The sequence below is a fragment of the Strix aluco genome, chromosome 24 (genome assembly GCF_031877795.1).
Source record: "Strix aluco isolate bStrAlu1 chromosome 24, bStrAlu1.hap1, whole genome shotgun sequence".
In the NCBI taxonomy this organism is placed as follows: Eukaryota; Metazoa; Chordata; class Aves; order Strigiformes; family Strigidae; genus Strix; species Strix aluco.
In genome coordinates, this window is record NC_133954.1 from 8,488,021 (window position 1) to 8,503,443 (window position 15,423).

Genomic DNA, 15,423 nt, shown 5'->3' on the forward strand with positions numbered 1-15,423 from the left:
ACTCTGCCTGATGTTCAAGCAAGTTTCAGCAGCAGTTTAAGCAAGGCTACTTAAATTCAAATAGGCACCAATCTGACGGACAACAGCAGTTCTAGGGTTAAAAACCCAGACTCTCTAAGGCACCTTTCAAGCTAAACATTTTAATTTCTATAAGCCCGGAAGATGGGTGGAATCTGCATCTTCAGACAGAGCTGGCTGCCATATGAGGCATTTTGATTTCAGCACTACTGTAAAACCAGCAGCTTACAGAGCTCCTCAGATGGCAGCACCAGCCTTAACCAGGACATCAGAAGAGAAACATCTCAATGAAAACTGAACTTCGGTTCAGACTGCAGATGAATGCTGTTCTCCGCGCAAGGAGGACATGGAAACCACATGTGTGAGAGTGCTCAACCTTAGATTTTCTGAAGTTTTAACAATACTTAAACACCTGAATCCAAGCAGAGCACCTGCCTGCTCTGCAGTGCAGCTGTTTCATCTCAAAATTGCTGCCGCTGCATGAAAAGCAACGAGCACTCCATTCCTGCTCTTAGCACTCGTCTTACCAGTATATGGTCCACTGGCACAGAATTTCTTCTGGACTAACTTCAACACTCTGTCGTCTTCTTGCTGAGGAAAAAAAAAAAGAAAAGAAAAAGTAAAAGAGAGAGAAAGGAATTATCAGAACACCTAATCTCAGCTTCTGTATATCACAATACATTCGTGTGCCCTCTGTTAAACGGAGTAACTTGTGCTCTCCTCCAGAAAAAGGAGCTACATCAAGAATTATTCCAATGCATTAACCACCGTTACTGTTAAAACACACACATCCCCCCATTTCTCATTTGAATTTGTTGTCTGACTTCAGCTTCCAGCCAGTAATCTTCACTCACCCTGCAATCTTGTGGAATAAGCATAATTGGAGTGAGAAGGAAAATGTGTGGCAAGGGGACCTAAGTCAGATATTCCCTCCCCCCCCCACACACACATTTCACACACAAAGGGCAAACGGGCCATGTCAGCAAACTCCAAGCGCATGATCTAGAGCGCTCGTGGAGTAACTGTATGGCTTTGCACCAGGTTCCTCAAGTGAGCTGCACTTCCCCTCCCTTCAGAAACAGAACTGTCACCGAACAAAGCAACCCACTGTACTGCCTCCCGATCAAAGAGAATTTTTCAAATAACTGGATACTACTAAACCTGATCCAAAACCACAGTTAAAGGCAGAACTTTTGATCTGAAGGGCTGAAAAATGCATAGTTATATTTACCTGTTCAGCTTCCACATAAATGAGTGGAAATCCCATTTGTTTGGTCCATGTATTCATCACAGCAGCAATAGGTTTACCACTCGCTTTTTCCAGGCTTTCCCAGAGATCCTCTGCAGAAGAAAAGTCTGACTAAGGACTCCCGGGGTCTTGACATGTCAGGTGCTATTAAGGACACTACATGGGCACTGGAAGGGGGAGGCTGTATTGTTCCTCCAGTTTGCCCTTCGTGTCTGGGTTGTGTTTTTATTGAATTGTAACAGATAATAGGCAAGAAAAATGAAATACTTTAAAGCACTCATGGGGGAGAGAGGGGAAAAGAAAGCTTCTTTACTACTAAAAGAATGCAATCAATACACATTGTGATAATAAAAACGAGCATTAAATATTCAAAATGGTAAACAGAGGAATCTTTTGCTTAAGTTTTTCATATATTATGTCAAAAGAGCCGACCAAGCAACAAGGACTGTTTTAGGCTGATAGAGCATGACGTTCCACTTCCACGTTTATGCCTAATACACAAAAAAAGGTTTAAGTAAAGAAAGCGCTGTGAGATGTTAGACGAGACTTTGAACAATTTAATCACACATGCAATCAATACTGCAAAAGGAAGCTTGCAAAAGGCTTACTTGGCAAATCAAGATACTCTGTTTCTAAATTAGATTACTACGCAGATGTGGTTCTCAACGGTAAACGCAGCCCTTGCAGATTACCTCACCCACACACGCCTGAGGTACAGAACCCCCAGAGGATGCTGCACTCGGGCTGTGCAGGGGACACTTTGTATGGAACTGGAAACAAGCCAATTATTTCTTTGCATTTCAGTTATCTCAGGTGGAAAACCAGCTGTTTAAGAATCCATCACTTAAGCACTAAAGAGTTTGTCTCCAAAAAATCACTTTTCTTAAGCACACAATAACCACCAGTTACCTGTAGCGGCATTCTTCTGCTGGAACTTCGTTAAATATAAATTCATTCCTTTCCGAAAGTCCTGGGAACATACAATTGAATATGTAATGGCACCAGAACAGAGTCTTTTCTATCCTCCCTCTGCGCTGCATTTATATGCAAAACTCAGCCAAGTAATCTTAGGATCACTACATACATCTCTAACCCCTGCCATAATTTCCCGCTATCTTATTTCTCCTCAGTAAGTTGAAATAAAGTCCAAATACAAATCGGAGAAAAAGTTTTCAAAACATAGAATACACAGATTAGTTTTTTTTTAATGGTATTTTTAACTGTAAAAAAGATTTGACAATCTACATTTGGCTTTTTAAACGATTTTTACCTCATCACCAATATAGTCATGTAGCATTCGGATTACAGATGCTCCCTTGCTGTAAGAAATAGCGTCGAATATTTCATCTACTTCGGAGGGATGGCCAACACTAACCTGTGGTAAACAGCATAATTAACAGCGAGAACAGTTTTAACCACCATAAGGTTTTGATTTTAGTTGTTCTAGCATTTAATGAGCTGACTGTTCTCACTGAAGAAAGCACACGCCTATCCATCACTAAATTGCCTCAGTGGAATCTCCACACTCAAACTTATCCACATATGGCTGGGTTAGGACTGGTTAAACATATTTTAGTTTTGGTATTTAATCAAGTAGACTTAGGGATCTTGCTTCGATCGTGTGGTTCAACACTTACCCAAAAGCAAAAAACCAGTGGAAGTTGTTTAATTCTGGGACAGCGAACAATAAATGCTCAGGAAATGCACTCAATGAGTAAGTCACTCTAAAATGACCTGCTGCACAAGGTCATTTCCCAACATCTATTACACCAAACAGTTCTTAAGCCATCAGAAAACTTGTCCATGGTGATCTCTAGGAACTGGAAGAGAGTTTTCTTTTAGCACAGCTCCCAGTTTTGCTGGAGCTCGCTGCTGCTGCCTTCTCCTCCTCACCGAAGTACTGCCTTGTTCCAAAGCAGCAAGCCCAGCTGGACTCTACTTACTTCAAGGCTGGCTGTATCCCTCTCCCAGTTCTGGGAGGACAACGCAGAAACACCTACGGTGGCCTCAGATGAAAACCAGTACAAGCCCAGCAAAGTTTTGTAGCCTGGGCTCTGGGCTATGCTGCACTTCAGTTTCTGTTGTCAAGTGCTGGACTAAATTAGTAGCTACCTCAAGGGCCAGAAAACGACCCACTTTGGTCAGAAACCAAATCAAAACACAAATAATGATGAGTTTTGATCACAACTTTGCCCTTTCAAGTCAGAAGAGCAGAAAAACTCCCGAAGGAGCCGTCATCAGACCCTCAAACCTCACTTCTGAAATACTAATTCAAGTAGAGAAAAATCTACAAAGTGTAAATGCAACCTTTGATTTTTCTTTGCATCGTGAATGACTGCAGAGTTCCCCTTTTTCTTAACGGGAAAAAAGCTTACACGCAGCTGACAAGAAAAAAAAGGGAGACAATCAATAGGAAAGATTGAACTTACTTCAATAGGATGACTGTTGTCTAAGGCATCAAGCTCTTGAGCTCGTGTGTAATCAGCAGAAACAAACTGAGTCCAGATATCATATTCTGGGAAACAGTGATCTACACATAGGTACTCAATCCAGGAGGCAAATCCTTCGTTCAGCCAGAGATGGGTCCACCATTCCTGCAAAGATAAGACGGCAGACTAAAGAACAAAATTCCAACAGCTTCATTTAATCAACAGTAATTTTGCAGCAAAGATAAGCTGTTAATGGCCTAGTTTAGTACAAATCAGAGAAACAGGCAACACTTGTGAGCACAAATTCCTCTCTATAAAGAAGTCATCAGCCCAAGAAGAGTAATCAGCCTTCAATAACCGTCTTCCCCTTGCCTTAAGTTTTAGAAACTCTGCACGGGGGAGAACTGCATCAGGTACAAATGAAATTCCCGGAGACTAGACTAGAGGTCAGAGCAGAGCCAGAGGGAACAGCCACGAATGTCACCCAGACTGGGGAAGAGTCAGCGACGGGCAAGGCCACGGTTCAGCAAAGCTGCAGAGCTGTGGGCAACATGACAGTGTCTCTTCCAAACTGAATAGCAGCAGCTGCAGAAGACTGATTTTGTTTGGGTTTGGTTTTTTTGCTGATGAGGATGCTTACGTAAAGGAGAAAACCTGGAATCCGAAGAAGCCTTCTAGACTACGGAAACCTGAAATCTAGTAAACAGTTAAAAGCTGTCTCTCACCAGCCAAAGGTGGGCTTTGTTTTTTTGAAGGTAAGAATGTTACGTTGACATTTTAAAATTCTTCCTTTCACTTCTAATATTTAACCGAAGTAGGAGAGGTAAGGAAACAAGCTACGGATAACTGAGGGAGAAAACACCCTTTTCTATAACTGCACTTACCAACCATTCTTTAAATGCAAACAGGGTGGGTGACTCAGAAGAGCGTGGCTGGGAGGATATGGACCCTCAAGTAGAAGAGACTGAACAGGCTGTAGAATCAGTGCAGCGAGCTGCTGCTCTACAAAGCACTACTGCTTCTACTATGAATGAAACATTTACCCCAGGGACAGTGGAATTTCAATAAGGAAAGCTGTCACCGAAACTCTACACAGATAAGCCCTGCTTTATTTTTAGAGTGGAGACTATCCAATTTTCTTTTACATTTCTGATCGCATCTGTTTCCACGACAAGGTTCCAATAGATACAGATTGGTGCCAAAGGACAACTGCAAAAGAGATTCTTGGGCAATTCCATTGGACTTCTAAATCTTTTCACCTCCCTGGTGTCTCCCTTATCCCTCTGGCAACCTACTGCTCACGAACCTCTCTCTTCCCCTAGAAGTATTCTTATTTCATTTATCTTTGCTCCAGAAGAACTGGCATATTGTGCTGGCCAGTAAGATCTGGTACTGGCAAACTAAACCAGTGATGCTGCTGAGGCTTTCTGCTGTGCTGTACGTGCCTCAGATTATAGAGAAAAAGCTGACTTGGGCATTTCTCAATTTCCACATCAGAATGTCTTTTCTTATTTCACAGTTGCGCCACAGAACATAAAATAATAACCAAAGAGAAAGAGTACTTAAAAAGAAAATTTTTGGAAGACCTAGAACTTCAAAAGGAAAATATAAAAAGCTAATTCAATATAAATTTTAGAGATTCTTGTAAATGATACTTTCTCAAGCTTACTGCCACAGTTCTCAATGCTCAGAAGGACCACCAATGGTTCGTGGGTCACAAACAGTCTCTGAGGCACTTGCTAGCATCCTACAGTGTTGTCTAGCCACGTGATGCTAGCTCGCCTTGCTTCCAGCTGCTCAACTGTACTAAAAGCTAAAAATATACTATTTTAATATTATTTTTTCCATTTAAATATTGTGTTGCTCTCACATGGAAGCTACTTGTACTACCACAAACAGGAATGGACACAGCTGAGTGGATTTTAAGAGGCACAGCACTGTAGAAGAGTTTGACAAACTTTGCTTAGTGTTACAATTAATATTTACACTGGGTTTTTTCCTCCATCCACTCACACTTAATTTTAGCAGCCAAAAAGCCAGAATGATGCAGATTTGGGGTTCCAGAAGCCATGGTTTTTTTAACCAAACACACTGGTTTCTTACAATAAAAGTAACTTCCTAACCTGTGGAAATTTTGGATTCAAGCATCTGCTTGCAGGGTTTTGGGAAAAGGAATGTCAGATCTCATTAACAGAGTAAGCTGAAGCCATTTGTTAACAGCAGAAGCTCTGACAGATACAGGTTTCAGTTTTTAGCACTAAATGGAATTTATTTACAGATTTCAGTCTGGCTGCCTCACATATGCTTGCATTTCCACCAAAATGACTTAAATATCAAGCCATTCAGACAGCTGGCTCCCCATACATCCAGAGTAATTCCTATGAGTTACTATTGAGCAACTTTTCAGCTAGAACAATTTGCAATGCTGAGCTGGTATTGAGCCCGTTTGGTATGAAAGCCCGATGAGTGAATCACGCCTACCTGAAAGGAAAACAGTGGATTATTGCTTCTAAGTAATCTGACTAGCCAAAATCATTTTCCATGGAACGCTTGCTCATCTCTAACTAGGACGATATTCAAACATCTGAACATTACTTCACACAGAAAAGATGTAGGAATACTTCCAAAGAACACACTAGTAAGGAAGTAATAAAGCGCTATTTAATTATGCATTTTTTTTATTTTAAAGATAGTGTGCCTGCTATTCAGGGGGACTTGAACACACACATGATACGAAGCACATGTCAAAGAAAATGAGAAGAACTTGTAACTGTTAGATACCATGGTCACAAGGTTTCCAAACCACTGATGAGCAAGTTCGTGTCCTACAACCAGAGCAACCCACTGGCGAGATGAAGAACAGGAATTTTTGGGGTCAATGAGCAATGCAGTCTCCCTGTATTTAAGAGAGAAAGATAACTGAACAGAGCGGTACATGCCTAGGGAAAAAACAACAGTCAAAAGTAGGTTAAATGACCTAAGCAAGCTAAAAAGTGATCAGTGCAACTGAAAAAACCAAAAGCTACTTCAGTTTAGACATTATTTTGGTAAGTTCCACAGCTGTTGGAATGCTTTGGAGCAGTAAGTCCTTATGGCATGCAAGAAGACAAGTGCAAAAACCCAGGCAGGAACAAGAAAGATTATCCTTTATTTATAAAATAGCTCACCTACCTAATCTAGGAACCTTAACTGTAACTCCCCTTGCACTGCTTGATGTATGCACAGCAAGTCTTCTCTGCCTCCCTCACCCCCAAAGGAATTCCAGCTCTTCCAAGCTCACAACCAGCCACGTTTCACCCGCCGCTGCAGACACACGAGGTTGTCCACGCAGGGCACACGTGCACACACACGCACACACGCACACACACGCAAGCGCTCCCAAGGTCGGGCACACAACCCTCCTGTCAGGGTCAGGACTTAGTGCGTCAGTCAGAAAGGACTTCTGGACTCAAAGGGGGAAAACGTGCATCTCAAAACACAGACGGTGCCTGCAGATTATGCCAACCTTCTGTCCCCGAAGGGATAAAGCAAGCGTGCCAAACTGAGCATAAGGGGGGGAAAATTAACAGCACAATTAAGAAAGGCTTCCAAAAATTCTACTTATCCAGGACAAATATTTTTTTTTTTCCCACGGGGAGTAAAATACCAGATTTCATCAGAATTGCGATAAGCAGACAAGTAGATTTTAAACCTGGGCTCAAATTTCCATTGCCATTTTTTTAAGGCCAAATTAAAAGTTTAGCAGAAGAAATTCAAACTATTTCAGGGTTTAAAGTCCAAAGCTTACGAAGTTGTACAAAACAAAGGAAAATAATTCTAACAATGAGCACAGATAATGTAATAATATCAAGCAAAAGTACAAAAGCTTGATCAGATGAAGAAAAAAAACTGAAAAGGAAGGCAAGTTAATATTTCTGATTTACTCATATCCACATGGTTATGCTGTGGTTGCTAAATTTACCAACTTGCCTACAACATCGAATAAGAAACAATTCCAGCTGTGTCAGTAAGTGCGTAACTTTAACGGGGAAAAAAGGGGCCAAGAAAGTTCTCTTGTAGAACAGGCAGTGCTGCCAGACACTTAAAAATCTCACGCCCTTGGACAGTAGCTGTAATAGCTCATTTTTGCCTTAAGATTTGTACAATAATGCACGCTGCTGCAGAAGTCAAAATTATCCAAACCGAAGCAAGAGTTGAAGGTATTTACTCAGCCTTATTTGGGATGATACCCAATAATCACAGCTCCCTAAAACTAATCCAATTACTTCCAAGAATTAGTGAACAAAGAGGGGGAAAGACAGTATTTTAACAGCATACCTATAAGTAACAAGGCCCCAGTTCTCCATGGCACCTTTATAAAATAAATACAAAGGTTTATTGATATTGATACACACCTCTTCCTAAATGTTTAAAATTCAAATAAAATACAGTTCATCAATAAAGTGAGTTACTTTACCAGCAGCAAAGTCTGCAATAGCTATGAGATCAATTTTAGGAAGAGGGTAAGGAACATTGAAGTAGTCCTTATAAAAAGGCAGAGTTTTAGCAGCAACCTGTAAGAAATAAGAGGAGAAATGTTACGTTGACTTGGAACAACTGGTAAAACTTGAAGATTTATGACTGAAACTAGCCTTAGAAAGCAGCACACACAAGACTCCTTCCAGAAGCCCTGCTCCCAGAGCACAATGGTTTGGAAGACTCCCGTCCCCTGTTTCTCCAGGCTGTAGCCCACCCTTCAGTACTTCTCATCTTTGGAGCAAAGTCTACATCACCATATCAGAACTGAATTCAGCTGCGCGTTTCCGTCATTGCAGACGTTCGTTTGTCCAAAACTGAAATTGTTTAATACCAAGCCCAGTCTCTCTGAGCTATGAGAGCAAAAAAGCCAGCCTCACGAGCTTTGCATGGACTGAACAGAGGAGAGCACGGCGTCCAGCCCGCCGGAGATCGCTGCCGCAACAAGGGAGCCACCCTGCGCGCATTTACCTCTAACGCAAACTTTCCTTGTTCCGCTTTGCCAACAGGAGTGTAAACACGCACTAAGACGCCATCGAGGGACCTGGCCTCTACAAAGTCATATTCGCCCACCACAAACGCTACAAGATACGTCGACATTATGGGGGTGCGAGCGAACTTCACTTCCACCAGATTTTCATCGTCTGGGTACGGCTTCCGGTCAACGACGTTCTTTCAACATGAAAGGGAATCAGTTAGTTTCATGGAAGTGAAACTGTGTTACACAATACGTTTGACTAACTATTCCATCGTTATGAGTCATGCATTTAAAATGAAAGGACTTCTTTGACGATTTTAAAATACAGACCGCAATGTAGTTCCCCTCCTAACTAAAGAGTTGCACTTCTACAATATATAAGTTCTATTCCATGACAGCAAAGGCAGCTGAACACATCAGAGACCAGCCGCTGTCCTTCAAGGTGACTATTACCCACATCCCAGTATGGCGTCAGGCTTTCACTTTACATTCTGAAACAGAAACCGTAACCATGTGGTCAGTGGGCAAGGCTAGACTTTACAGGTAACTGTGAAAGTTTGCTGCTGGAATTAAAAAGTCCATTTTTAAACTGACTCACTCTTCTCCAGCAACGTAACCTAGAAATATGGGCACCATATTTGAAGTAGCAACCTGAAAATGCCCACTTGTATTTGGGACAGAAGTACTTCTACTCGCACATTTCATCCCAGCTCTGGTCAGAAATTCTCTAGAGCAGAAAACATGCTTATTTATCTCAAGTGCTTATGTAGCTATAACAGCTATATAAACACACAAAGGCTTATTTTTTTTCCAGTCACTCTTAATCAAGCAAGCAGCACGTGGCTTGACATATGCTAAGACTTTTCTTTTTTTTTTTTTTTAAACCACCACCACTGTGGTTTGTACAACCTGTTTAGGTTTTGTGCTAGCATCTGACATCACAGTATCTTTTTAAAAGCTCTCTCAATTTATTGCTGCTTAGTAATAGCTACCAAGACAGCCTATATTCCTAATTCTGTTACTGAGACACACTATTAACTATCAAATAATCAGCTGGTGTTATTACAGCTTTATTTAAAACACTGTTTACTTGTACATCAAGAACTTACCATATTTGACAAAGCTACTCTGTCTTTAGGAACCACCAAAGAAATATCAAATGTTGCCTTAATAGCAGGCTCATCCCAGCAAGGGAAAGCTCTGCGAGCGTCAGTAGCCTGAAGGAAATAAGAGCATTAAAACAAATAACTCACAAGAGATTGTGGCAATAAAACACACACAAAAATTCAGCATATTTTACAGGCAAAAAGTTGGGTGAACGACAGCTAGTCATTGCTGTAGAGTTGCTTCCCTGCCACTCTTGACCTCTGCATTAGAGCATTTTATTCTTACTGTGATAACCTATTTCACTCTCGGTTTAAAAAAAATGCAGCTGAAAAGCACTCTGAGCTCTGATGGAATTCTACAGTCTGAGCAAAATTTAGCAGAGTCATGACAGGAGCAAAGCTCAGTCATGTGAAAGCAGAGAGGGCACCCAGGCGTTCACAGACCGTACACACAAGACCACCTATTTATATTCCATCAGTAGACTGCACCCAAGAAATGTTCTATTTGTACTAGGTAAGTACTCGGTGGTTTTATGTAACCAGGCAGATAACTATGAAATTACAGTATGGTATAAAATTCTGTTATTACGTCCAGGCTTTACATAATACTTGAGAGAGAATCTGGCTCACATTCTGGATGTCATTAAGGCACTGAGATAAAAGCAGTGTCCTATTAAAAAAATTAATATACTTCATAAAGGAAAGTTAAACAGAGGTATTTGACCACATCTAAATAAATAGCTGTTCTTCAACATTGCAGCTATTGTATATATACGATGCATCACACATCAGCATGATCCTTGGCTGGGGAATTTGCCAGACCCAGAATTTACTGACCTTGAAGTCACAATGTAAAGGCTGCTTTTAGTAATACCCATCCCCACTAAGAGCAAGAAGCAAATAATTATGGATTTTTGAAATTTACCCAGAGGGTACAGCTAAAGCTAGGAAATCGTGTCTTTGCTTCTTCTAAACATAAATCCTATATTAAGAATGACGTTCCCTGAAAACAAAAATATAGCCCATACCTCAAACTGAGTGACAGCAGCATAGCGTGTGTCTCCGGTAGGGGTGGTATATTTACTCCGGTAAAAACCTTTCATTTTATCATTCAGCTCCCCTACAAAGTCTATCTTTAGCGTCCCTGTCCCTGTAACAGAAACAGATGGGACATTGTTATTTGCATGTGCCAAACAGAACATTTATTCGTCTGGACCTTCAGGCCAGGCCACTCCGCTGGCCCGTTGCCCTTCTGAAATAAGATGTCCCTTCAACTCATCTCCACCCATCGTTTTTTTGCCAACCTCCCTCAAACCCTTCACTCTCCTCACACAAAATAAGCTCCAGCAGAGCAGCGCAGGCAAAGCCAGACTCACCACAGCATTTTAGCATTAATCGGAGATCAGAGGCCGTGGCAGTATCATTCTCATCTTCTGAACACAGGGCAGTAACCAGGAGAGACCCACCTGAAGCCACTTGAGAAGTCCGATCCTACAATCCTTACCTTTGAGTAAAGTTTGCAAAAATATAGGATGGCTACTAAGTAATAACGGCATCCTGTGAGATCTACAAAAGCCAAGATGGAGCACTGGCTGCGTTCAAGCTTATAAGTCAATTAGTCTCAGGATTTATTCTGCCCTCAATGACTCAGTGCAAAAGGGGAAACCTGATCTTGATCAGAGAGGCAGCATGCCAATACCCCACAGAACAAAACACTGAAGCCTTATCACCCTAGAATCTTTATATTTGTATTTGTCAAGATGAAAAACTGCTTTATTCAAACTCAGGAGCTGAGTTTCAATTGACAAACTCCTCAGAGCAAAAAATTGTAGCGGTTTCAAAAGAAATTAGTATGTTCACGCCTAGGAAAACACCGCAGTAATTCAGATTAGCTCATTCTCAGTAAGAGGAAAACAGATCATCGGTAGCTAACATAAATAGCTTCTGAGCCTAACTGCCAATAGCAGGTAAATAATTAGAGTCACCTCAGCTGTTGGAAGCAAAAATCACCATTAGTGGAACAACATTTTCAATTCCAGAGGCTCACAAAGTGACTTATAGTGGACAGACTCCCTAGGGAGCACTACATTCACAGTCAGAAACTTCAGGAAAGACAGAGCTGTCCTACTCCAGCTTTTTCAAGTGCAAACGTCTTAAACGCAGAAAGCATGAAAATAGCTCTTACCTTTCTGAAGAGTACTGGGAAAGGAGAGAGTAACCTTTTCATCCTCATTTTGGTAGTTGAACCCTGTAGCATGTACCTCTGAAACAGAAAAACAGACTACTTTGTTCAAAATAAGCCCCAGAGATGTTTTTGTAACTCATGAACATTTAAAATTAACTGAACCAGCTGAATCCAACAACATGCTGTAGTTACTGAACAAATCAATAAGGCCTGAATAATCCAGAATGATATAAATGCAAGCCACCGAAGAAACACCACCCGTTGTCAGAGTTCCACATTATATTATCTTCCTTCAGACAAATAAATCTCCCACATTCACAGACTATACAGCCATGCACCTCGTCCATCCCAGCGCCGCACTCACACACGCAGGGAAGTCTTCTGCTGCGCCGAGTGATGAAAGCTGCGCTGTGAAACTGCAAACGTGCAGCAGGAGCAGCGTCCTGGACCCCCCCAGGAGTGCTGGTAGCAACTGCTACACTCCCCACAAACGGGAAAACACCGCACAAAACTTTCCCTCGACATTAAGTGCTTACATCGGTGCAGCAGGAATCTTATTAATTATTCCAAACAGGATGCCTTATGATTTATTTAACTAATTTGTGGATCTCACTTTGAAAAGCACACTAATATCCACAGCAGGGTGGTTTGGTTTGGTTTTAACCACAAAGAAAAACACAATGTTGATTTTATTTAAAAATTGTCTTCAGAACCAAGGACCTACCTTGGAGTTTGTATACCATTCAGCAAGGGCATCCAAAACCAACCAGAATATTAAGCAGAATGGCATTTACACAGCATTGGATCTATTTGTAGATGCAAAGATCCGAATGATGAGGCCAAGCTGGAGAGACAGGGGGAGGGAATCGGTCCTCAGGAATTAAACTGTCCTGCAGCTTAGAGTTAGCAGAGCCAGGAGAGGACACCTGGTGTTGCTTCTTCCTTCCTAATTCATCAAGTCCCACTCGCTGCATCCAAGGTGATGTACATCTATGCTCTTTCAACCAAAAAACCCTAAAATAGCTACATCGGACCTCACTTTGCAAGTTCTGCTGCCTATGTCACTCTATACTCAACCACCTCAATAACCAGGTATTTAAGAAATGCAAATCTCCACCAGAACAAACGAGCAATGCTTTCTACCACACATCAGCATCATGAACTACCAAACTTGGTGAGCCTGAATATAACAATACACCTTTCCATGCAGACACACTGATGGATAATTCTAGATCTATAAATACAATAAACATTTGGCAGTTCAGAATAGTTTTGAAAGCACTCCTAGTACAAGCTGCCCGTCCCATCCCACTGACATCACTCAAATTGAAGCGGGAAGATACCGAGGACACTGAAATGCCACCAAGGGCCCAGCAACCTTTTCAGGTACTTTCAAAATTGACCTAAGTAGTAAATAGCTCAGTCATCAGTAAATAGCTTCAGCCATCTACTGAAGTAGCTACAAGCTTTGAATGATCACAGAAAAAAAAGGACAAAAAGGAGTACTGGAAAGTGTTGTGATACAGAGAGGTAAACATCCTCAAAGAAAGACGTACCACTATATCAACTTAATTACGGGGAATTCTGAATGACAAAGCTTTTTTGAAAGAACAATTTCATTTACAGAATGACCTCTCTTCCACACTCAAGTATCGCTACAAGGATCCAGGTATTCTGTTTCAGAGGCAGCCTAAGCACGGTCACAAGATGTTCAGCTAAGTTGTTCCATATGCGAGAAAAGTAACTGGAAACATGTTTTTATTCTTATAAAATTTAAAGTGCTATTTATTCTGGAATAGTATGATTTCAGCCTTAAGTCAGAGCTAATACCAACCTCTGCTCACAGAGAACATAAATGCAGAAACTGCATGAATACATTAGTCTTAACTACTGGTTTCACAGGGCTCTGCTCAGTGTTCAATCAGAGTTAACCACCATGCCAGGGTACACAATATATAAATGCTTACTATAAACCAACTCTAGCTGTAGAAAAAACCCCAAAACCAAAAAAACCAGTACCGGAGCAAATTCAAGAAAAAAATTCTTTACAGGATCAAGTAGAAGAACTTTAAACCTCTAGTCTGTACTGAGGAGTTTCAAGATTTTTAAAATCAACTGTAAGAGGGACGAGATAGACCATTTAAACAGAATACATGCCAAGGACATCAAAATGCCAGCAAGCAGCAATGAGCAACAAAAAGTAAAGGTTTGGCTTTTCTTCTTATAAGTCTGGGGAATACTGAGGCAGAAAAGGAGACATTATAGGAGAGTTGGAGAGAAGACATTCAAGGGAACAATGTTAATGCACAACCCACTGGCCTGGAAGTGGGCTTCCAGCAACAGAGCGCGGAGCTGGCTGCTGACTCCATCGTTTAGATCCAATGAATTTTGACCCCGACTATCTTTAGAGTCCAACAGACAACAGACCTGTTGTTCTGCGATAGCACGTCGGTGACCTCGGTCAGAGGGAAGGACGGGCTGAATACCTGTTGGAAATTTGTGTTAATCCTGCCTGGAGGAATCCCACTGCTGGACAACCTGCAGATGCTGAGCTGTCAGCCTGTGGTCAGAGGCTAAATGAAAACCTGAGAAACGCCTGATAAAGATCAGTACAAGAATGCAGAAATACTCCCCCCCCCCCCCCCCGCCCCGTGTATTTTAAAATGACCAAAGCAAACCAAAAACATTTTTATCTTTTTACAACTTCTCATGGAAACAATCTGATACCAAAGACAAACAATACCATGACTTCAGGATTGCAGTTCTAACCTACTGAAACTGAGAAATACAGAAGAATGAGCGTTATGCAGATCTTCTGCCAGCAGTTGACAATGCATATCAAGTTTCCCGCTCCTCCTCTCCCAGATGTGAAGTCCTCCTCAGTGTATTTAAATCTGTAGCTCCGCTACTTTATAACCTTTTTAACCCGTACTAGGAAAGCCATAGGAAAGACACAGGTAAACATCACCAGTGTTAAAAGAAGGTAAAGACCTTCAGGTTTTTTTTTTCCCCCTGCAACAGCCTGGGAAAGCACATTAACACACTGCAGAAAGCAACCTTGTTTCAAAGAGCTTCTCCAGCTTAATTTCAGCGTGTTAGATCCCAATTACCCTAAGGTTAGAAACAATGTTTAAACAGGTTATAGTTTAAATTGGCTGGAAGCAGCCATCTCAGGAGCGGTGCCTACTGATCACAATCTCCACAGAGGAGGCCGAGAGGCTTGTGATGCCCCAGGACCGCCCCGCTCGCCACAACTGGCCTCTGAGGAGCGTTTAAAAGCCACGGCAAGAGCACAGCTCCAATAAAAGGTAACAGTCCTTTACAGTTTCACGAGGCGTGTACTCATTGAGGAGTTGGTGTCTAGAAGAGAGTCTTTCCACGCTCAACTCCAGCAACTTTTTGTAATTCTCAAAGCAGCTGCTTATATACCAATTTCTGAAAAA

The 15,423-nt window shown here is 41.6% G+C and overlaps 1 protein-coding gene across 1 annotated transcript in view; it reads right to left on the minus strand.

Annotated features, from left to right (window-relative positions):
* Positions 1–15,423, minus strand: part of NPEPPS (aminopeptidase puromycin sensitive) — a 39,080-nt gene that overhangs the window by 9,470 nt on the left and 14,187 nt on the right. The window contains exons 3-14 of the mRNA XM_074849907.1: positions 11,981–12,058; positions 10,824–10,945; positions 9,799–9,906; positions 8,683–8,883; positions 8,153–8,249; positions 8,014–8,047; positions 6,478–6,592; positions 3,697–3,861; positions 2,538–2,642; positions 2,177–2,237; positions 1,250–1,359; positions 546–609 (exon numbers count right to left, since the gene is read on the minus strand). Of these exons, the coding sequence (XP_074706008.1) occupies positions 546–609; positions 1,250–1,359; positions 2,177–2,237; positions 2,538–2,642; positions 3,697–3,861; positions 6,478–6,592; positions 8,014–8,047; positions 8,153–8,249; positions 8,683–8,883; positions 9,799–9,906; positions 10,824–10,945; positions 11,981–12,058 (1,260 nt within the window). The remainder of the gene's footprint in view (positions 1–545; positions 610–1,249; positions 1,360–2,176; positions 2,238–2,537; positions 2,643–3,696; positions 3,862–6,477; positions 6,593–8,013; positions 8,048–8,152; positions 8,250–8,682; positions 8,884–9,798; positions 9,907–10,823; positions 10,946–11,980; positions 12,059–15,423) is intronic.